General features: G+C 39.4%; 1 protein-coding gene across 1 annotated transcript; it reads left to right on the top strand.

The window, feature by feature from the left end:
- Positions 1-3183: 3183 nt before the first annotated feature.
- On the top strand, positions 3184-8645 carry LOC106643198 (soluble guanylate cyclase 89Db). Its single transcript, XM_014358229.2, has 13 exons — positions 3184-3225; positions 5758-5957; positions 6073-6266; positions 6378-6511; positions 6593-6829; positions 6907-7145; positions 7217-7324; positions 7427-7595; positions 7675-7818; positions 7901-8054; positions 8136-8245; positions 8390-8479; positions 8553-8645. The coding sequence occupies exons 1-13, from the start codon at positions 3184-3186 to the stop codon at positions 8643-8645; spliced, it is 1914 nt and encodes a 637-aa protein (XP_014213715.2).

Genomic DNA, 8645 nt, shown 5'->3' on the forward strand with positions numbered 1-8645 from the left:
TTAATTTATTATTAAGTATTCATCAGTTTAACAACGCCTCTACAGTCAGTCTCTAGTACAGCTGAAGTAGAGGCCCTCCTTACCCTCCTACTTCAGTTTACACTCATCGCCATCTCGCGTTGCAAATTTCGAGTTAAAACTACAACTAAAACCTAAATTCTCCGCCAGACAGCGCTAGTGGAAGGGCACATATATACATTAATCACTACTAACTTAGTATATTTATACTTTTGGATAAAAGATAAATTGTAAACTTGCCGCCAACAATGCAAACAACGTAAAATTATATTTTACATGTACGATAATAGTTGCGGCTGGTTTATAATTGAGTTAATGGCTATAGGGCTAAACTGCCTAAAGCTCTCCTTCAGAATTTCAGAAGCAATTTTTGGCCAAAAAAATTTCGACCGCTAGATGGCGCTGATCTAAATAATTATTACTACTTATAGTAGAGCCATTTGATTAATTATAAACCAGCCGCAAAAAATCTGACAGACATAAAATAAATATTTGACACTGTTTGTGCTGTTTGCGGCAAGTTTTCAATTTACCATTTACTCGAATATCGACTTCGTATATATTTATACCTTTGGGTAAAAGATAAATTGCAAACTTGCCGCAAACAGCATAAACAATATTAAATTTTTATTTTATATCTGTTAAATTTGTTGCGGCTGGTTTATAATTGACTAAATGGCTCTACTATAAGTAGTAATAATTGTTTGGATCAGCGCCATCTAGCGGTAGAAATTTTTTTGGCCAAAAATTGCTTCTGAAATTCTGAAGGAGAGCTTTAGGCAGTTTAGCCCTAGAGCCATTTAATCAATTATAAACCAGCCGCAACTAATATCATACATGTAAAATATAATTTTACGTTGTTTGCATTGTTGGCAGCAAGTTTGCAATTTATCTTTCACTTAAAAGTATAAATATATACGAAGTCGATATTCGAGTAAAAGGTAAATTGCAAACTTGCCGCAAACAGCATAAACAATGTCAAATTTTTATTTTATATCTGTCAAATTTGTTGCGGCTGGTTTATAATTAATCAAATGGCTCTACTATAAGTAGTAATAATTATTTAGATCAGCGCCATCTAGCGGTCGAAATTTTTTTGGCCAAAAATTGCTTCTGAAATTCTGAAGGAGAGCTTTAGGCAGTTTAGCCCTAGAGCCATTTACTTAATTATAAACCAGCCGCAACTAATATCATACATGTAAAATATAATTTTACGTTGTTTGCACTGTTGGCGGCAAGTTTACAATTTATCTTTTACCCAAAAGTATAAATATATACGAAGTCGATATTCGAGTAAAAGGTAAATTGAAAACTTGCCGCAAACAGCACAGACTATGTCAAATTTTTATTTTATATCTGTCAGATTAGTTGCGGCTGGTTTATAATTGATTAAATGGCTCTGGGGCCTAAACTGCCTGAAGCTCTTCTTCAGAATTTCAGAAGCAATTTTTGGCCAAAAAAGTTTTGACCGCTAGAGATAGAAAATAATAAGTTGACGTTTAAAATGCTATTCGGGGCAAGCGTTTAATTTATCTTCTATCCGAAATAATACATAAATATATTTTTGTACATATATATATTTAAAATATACTATACATATTCAATCTATACGGAAGGGTCCGTACATCATGATCGTTATAGTAGGATTTCGTTTACTCATTGTTGGCCATCGCTACCAACAATTTTTAATTATTTTACAATCGCATGTATACATATACATTTATACAAATATATATTTATTAAATTTAACAAATTTTTGGTCCCATTACCTATGAAATTCAGAGAGAAAGTTTTTAAAAATAATATCAGTATTAATTTTATAGAGATATACATTAAACAACTTCACCTAATCTTAGCAGAAAATACTCTTCATTTCTTGGTAAGTTTTTCAGTAGTTAAATACGGAAAAATTGAAGGGATAAGAAACAAAGAAAAAACAGAAGGGACAAAACAGAAGGGACAAAACAAAGATTTTTGTACTTTTAATTAATACTTTTAATCAGATTTACTGCATAATATTCTACCCAATAAATTGGAAAAAAAAAATTTTACGAGTTATTCTATGTATACCAAATATATTAATGATAAATGATAAAAGATCAAATACAACCCAACACCGCAACAAAAAAAACTGCCGAGCGCCGTTTCCCGTGTCACGGTAAAATCTAAATAATCAACCACCAATCACTTTGTTTAATTTAAAATCCACACACGAGATTATATGTATACCCTCTGCTTATCACACGTTGTACACCGTCATCTCTTACCCTGCCACTTTAATTGTTTCCCTAATCGTAACGAAACAGGCAAAGAGTCCCCCCTTCTCTCCTTTTCCCTTTCGATTTTCCATTTTGCTCTCCAGTTTTATGAAAATTCACACGCGAATACGTAGGTACGCTCTGTTGTACTCGACACGTGAATCTTAAGCAACATTGCAATCAAGCTATCCAGTGGGTGTTGACATTAACAAAATTTTCTTTATCCAAAGTTCAATTAATTAACTACGAGGCCCTTTTTGCACCCCAAGCTCTACTTGTATCTTTTCCTTTTCAATTAACGCGATAACAAGAAGCGTATAAGTATACAATCCCCCTTTTAAATTTTCATGGCAGTAAGTAATAAGTGATACAAGGTTTGATAGACAAAAAAAAAGGTATTGGATGATACTTTACTTTTTTTTTCTCGCATCGAATGTAACGTTTTTTGGAAAAAAAAAAAAAAAAAAACGAAATAAAAAATACCGCATAGAAAAGTAAAAGAGATCCAAGTACCTACCTAATATATTATCTATCCAAAGCAAAGGAAATTAAGAGTGCGCACGCAGACGCAGTTCAAGTGCGTAAAAAGGAAAACGCGGACTCCTGTCTGGCTATTGTTGTACAGACGCGGACCGATCGGTCACCGAGAGTGGCGTATCACTTGGCCGGAGTAGCGCTCGCCAGTAGCAACTCGTGTACGGATTGTTTATCGAGTGCTCGCCTATTTTTTTTTTCTTCTTTTTTTTCGTTTTTTGTCCAAATTGTTTCTGTGATTGATTTCAAGTGCGAGCAATCTTGTTTAGTGGTATTGGTTATCGCGGTTTCAATATTAATTTTTACAGGCAATTTGTTGAATTTTAAAGACCGATTTTAAGAGAAAAAACAAAAATTCAATTTCATCGCAGTCATGTATGGAATGCTACTGGAAAGCATACAGTACTTCGTACAGGTTTGCGATAGTTTGATTGTTACTTTAAGTGTTTATTTAAAATATATGCGCTACATTTGTACTTACTACCGAATTGTTTTTCGTGTTGCGCACAAACGAAGATGGTCACAGCTTTTAGTCCTACAGGTTATATGGTTGAACAAAAAAAAAAAAAAAAAAAAAAAAAAAAAAAAAAAAAAAAACTCGTCAAAGCCTAATGGTAACTGAAACTTATCGCTTGATCCTTTTGTACGTTGTACTTACGTGATACGAGCGATGATTTTAGCTTCGTGATACGAAACGATGTCCTTTGAGGAAAAGACGATATCGGACTAAGAAACAGAAAAAAAAGTTTACTGATTATACAGGTAATAGATGAGATCCTTTTATCAGAATGATAAGCCAAAATAAAGAGATTCGCAGCCTTTTATTATCTGCCATCAGATAGGAAGGCGTGAAAGGAGCCAAAAGAAGTATCCCCTAGTGTATACGATATTATACTTCTTTTTTTTTTTTTTTTTTTTTTTCTCGGAGCAGATCGACTTTTTTCTCTTTTACTTATCCCAAATACAAACCTCGAGTTTTTATGACTCACCCACCCATCAGTAGCAGAAATTGTGATCTGTATTTAATAACAATAAAAATAAATAAATAAATTGCAATCTTTACGATGTAAAAGTCATTTTTATCTAATTAAAAATAAGGATTGTTATATTTTACACTTTTCGAGGGAAACATTTGCATAAACAACATATAATAATCCATCACAGAATTTGTCGTTCAAAACTTCCGTGTGGTATACATCAACATATACTTTTCATCTTGCGTGACGCACCCCCTAAACGATGTTTCATCGCCACCTGCTATGTGCTCGCCATAAATATACACTTGCGTCAGCCGATACAGCGTGTATCGTATACCTGTACAGATAGATGTTTGATTAACGCGGCTTTAAGAGAAACATCCATCTTCAACGTCGGCAATAGATGTATTGGTAAAACAATGAAAAACTTTTTTCTTTTCTTTTTTTTTTTTTTTGGGAAGGGGCGTGGTGGCAAACTTTCGGACGCTATCGATTCTGCGGACACGTGCTGGCTCGTTAGCCACAGATATGGGCAATTTAGCGAATGATTACCAATTGTTTTTAAAAATCAAATGGAATCGGAATTTTCCGAACGTCAATAATCGACCAAGTTTTGCCCCGTCATTGTATATATATCAAACGAACTCTCGTAAGTACACATTTTGATGGATGTACATACACAATAGCGTACATTGTACATTAAATTAAAATAAGAAAAATAAGCCCACGCGAGCTTTGCTCCATCGCAACGATCCCTCCCAACAGTTGTATAACACTTATATATACCCCTGTAGCGCTACTTGATTAGGTACATATACTATATACTACGCACACTCGATCGAATCGATCGTTCTTTTAACTCATGGCATACTTACTTCTTGCCCATCATCAACCCCATGGTTCGAATAAACAAACAAGCTGTAAGGCGCACATCGTTTCTCTATATACACGCGACGAACTGGACATAAGTATACCTAGATATATATTTCAATGAGTATGAGATTTTATTTTCGACGAGCTTCAAAATAGTATATAATTATACACTGATCGCGCGTAAGTTTCTGGAAGGCGTGTCGGTTTATTCAACCGAAATAATATTTATCGTACGCCACACCGCGACGCTCCGTATGTTATTTTGTTCAATTTCCGACGTCAAGTTCAAAAATTACCCCACCCCATGAGTGCATCAGGAACATCGGCATTGTATGCGTCTTTTCGTCGACGCTCCGGCCACACTCGATGGAATACCCAATCGCTTCGATCGCCGGCCGGTCGCTGTTGTTTTAAGGATTCTCATTTTATGTCCGTCGATATAACTCAATGATTATTATTCATCGTGTATACACATGCACGCGGTATCTATTGTACACGTGTATATACGTATGTATGAATACATACGCAGGAAGTGGGTAATTGGTATAATTGAATTTGTGGACATACAAACGTGTCTTCGTGACTGGTGCGCGTTTCGTTTGACAGTAAAGTACCACCATCACGAGAAGGATAATGGAAATCGTTAAGGATCAGAACAGTAATGTAGGTAGGATGAAAAAGGAAAGTAAACATAAAGAAAAAAAACAAAGTCAAGTGATTCACTGCTATCGTTTGGTTTGATCGAGATAATAATAGTACTATACGTATAGTGGTTGTAAAAATAAAAAATCGGCGTTTGTCTTAAATTTATACATACATGTGAAAATTACCGGTAATCAATGTAATGTAAGTATATAATAAATGAGAGTAGCCGAAAGTGCTCAATCGTCGAATGTGCATTCAATATTAAAGGAATCGAAGAGGGGAAAACCGCTCGGTGAATAATTGAGTAAAAAATAAATATACGTATACGCGTACACATATCGGTTGGTACATACGTGTATGTGCATATATTATTTACACACGAAACTATATGTCACATTGTTTCACTTGTTTATTTATTTATTTATTTATTTTTTTTTTTTTCAACAATAAAGCTGCAGTACGGAGAAGACATGTGGCTGGACATTCTGGAGCGAGCCGGAGCAAAGCACACGGTTTTCAACACTCGGCAGATCTATCCTGACGATTTGATGACGAAATTAGCCGCGGGACTCGCAATGCACACTTGCGAGACCATCGACAACGTCATGAAATTTTTCGGCAAATGCTTCGTACGGTTTTTCAACAATCTCGGGTGAGCCGTAGACGAAATAAATTGTACCTATACTCGATCGATCGCGCCAACCGATTTTTTTTACCGATCTACCTCGACTTTTTGTTGTTGTTGTTGTTGTTGTTGTTCATAACAGTTACGGCCGGATGATAAAGGCGACGGGGCGGTACTTTTGCGACTTCCTGCAGAGCGTCGACAACATCCACATGCAGATGCGCTTCACCTACCCGAAAATGAAGAGTCCCTCGATGTACCTGACCCACGTAGATCCGCAGGGGGTCGTTTTGGTCTATCGGAGCACGCGCCAGGGCTTCACTCACTACTTCATGGGTAATAACGTGTGGCCCTATACACACACACACACGCGCGCGCGCGCGCGCAATTATACATACGCATGGTATGAATTATGCATCCCTTCGCGGGATGATAAAATGGTTGCAGGGCAACTCTTTCAAATAGCCGAGGAGCTTTACGAGACCTCGCTGGACATCCGAGTTCTCGAGAGCTCGAACAACATTCCCGGCACCAGGAGCGTCATGGTCAAGTTCCGCATTGACTTTGACAATCGCAATTACGTGAGTCGCAGTCGAGGCATCATCGCCTACGAAACATTGACGCTCATCAAATTACATAAACACACACTCACACGTACGCAGATGGCGAAAAACTCGAGGACGAAGGCCCCGTTGTGCCAAGAACTCACGCCCGTCTCGTGCTCGCTGCTGTTGCGGCTCTTTCCCTTTGGCGTCGTCATAGACAAGGACATGCGCATCCAAGGGGTCGGGGGCAGGCTGCTCCAAGCTTGCAACAATGCGTCCTCGATCCTCGACAAGCACGTCACCGAGATCTTTCGGCTGCGCAGGCCCAAGGGCATCAGCTTCACCTGGGCCAGCGTGATTATTTACCTTTTTTTTTTTTTTCTTTTGCTCCATTTTTTTTGTGATAATACATGTTACAATTGTTTTCGCAGTTCATGTATCTGCACTCGGTCATGTTCGAGCTGGAGCTCGTGAGGTCGACGATAGAGGAGTGCGCCATGGATCCGCGGCAAGCCGAAAGCAGCGGCAGCGACAATGGCAGCGATCATAGCGCGGCCAACAGTTTGATGCTCGCGCGGAGGGGCAGCCACGGCACGCGGAACATTTTACTCAAGGGCCAGATGAGGTACATCGACGACATCAAGGCCATCATCTTCCTCTGCAGTCCACTGTAAGTTTTTTCTTTTTTTGTTTTTGTTTACACCTTCCTGACTTTGTTGACCAATCGGGGGCCATTTTTAGGATCAATAGCCTCGACGAGCTGCTCAGTATGGGCCTGTTCTTGAACGACTTGAATCCCCACGGACTCAGTCGGGAACTCGTGCTCGCCGGCTGGCAGCACTGCGGGAGGTAGGCATTGCCTTTCTTCTTTTGTACCGTATTGATATTATTGACGTTTTATTTCATTCATCACTTTTTACCGTTAAAAAAAAAAAAAAAAAAAAAAAAAAGGCTCGAGATGATGTGCGAGAAAGCGGAGCAGCGCTCGCAAGAGTTGGAGCAGAGCTACGAGCTTCTCGATCGTTGGAAGAACAAGAGCGACGAGCTCCTCTACTCTATGATACCACAGAGCGTCGCCGACAGATTAAGAGCCGGGGCCAGTCAGATGGACACCTGTGAGGTACACCTGTACTTGTGTGTTGTCAATTAACTTTATACGCCATGCATCCATATAAACTCACGTGGTGCTGTTCCCCAAGTCTTTCGAGTCCGTGTCGGTACTGTTTTGCGAGCTCTGCGACCTGAATTACTCGACCATCGAGGGCGCCATGGACATCGTCTCGTCGATGAATGCGGTCTACTCGTGCTTCGACTCGCTCATGGACAAGTTCAACGTGTACAAGGTATTCGGATTGTCTCGTGTCGTAAACGATGGGCGCAACTGCAGCACGTATACAATGAATAAATAATATACATTTCAAACAGGTCGAGACGGTCGGGCGCGTGTACATGGCGGCTAGCGGAGCGCCGGACCGAACGCTGGATCACGCGATCAACGTGGCCGACGTGTCGATCCAGCTGCTGGCGCAGGTTCGCTCGCTCATCTTGCCGTCCGGCTTGGACCTTCAGATTCGGATCGGTAATCGCGATTTATCGTCCTTTTCGGCCGAGGAGTGGAAAGATCGGTAACCGATTTTTTTTGTTTTTGGTTTTGAAATAGGAATACACTCGGGGCCGGCGGTCGCGGGCGTTGTTGGGATAAAGGTGCCGAGGTACTGTTTCTTCGGCGACACTGTCAACACGGCCTCAAGGATGCAGACTACCGGTCAAGTATGCAAACTCGCCTCAATGTCATTTTTTTTTTTTTTTTTTTTTTTTTTTTTTACTTATAATTTATATGCGATTCTAGCAAGTTTTTATTCGTAAATGTTGCAATTCTTCGTCAATGACATAATAAATTTTATTCGGTAAAAGCCCGGGAAGATTCACATATCACCGCACACAAAGGCTCTACTACCGGATGATCGTTACGTCATCGAGTCACGTGGAGTTGTCAAAATTAAAGTAAGGCAAAAAGGGATGTTTATTTTTTTTTCCGAGACTCGCAAAAGGAGGGGATAATACTTTTGATTTTCAGGGCAAAGGCGAGATGGAGACGTTCTGGCTGTACCCGAAGGAGGAGAGCGAACAGGGACCCAAGTTGGAGGAGGTGTCGATCGAATCGATCTAG

Source organism: Copidosoma floridanum, unplaced genomic scaffold (genome assembly GCF_036245765.1).
Source record: "Copidosoma floridanum isolate Cflo_tuat_1 unplaced genomic scaffold, Cflo_Japanese_pri ptg000009l, whole genome shotgun sequence".
Taxonomy (NCBI): Eukaryota; Metazoa; Arthropoda; class Insecta; order Hymenoptera; family Encyrtidae; genus Copidosoma; species Copidosoma floridanum.

Bases quoted from the DNA above. Each gene is read 5' to 3' on its own strand.
- LOC106643198 (XM_014358229.2), top strand. From the start codon at position 3,184: ATGTATGGAATGCTACTGGAAAGCATACAGTACTTCGTACAG. The intron at 6,267-6,377 runs GTAATAACGTGT...AAATGGTTGCAG, and splicing joins CTTCACTCACTACTTCATGG to GGCAACTCTTTCAAATAGCC. The intron at 8,246-8,389 runs GTATGCAAACTC...ATTCGGTAAAAG, and splicing joins GGATGCAGACTACCGGTCAA to CCCGGGAAGATTCACATATC.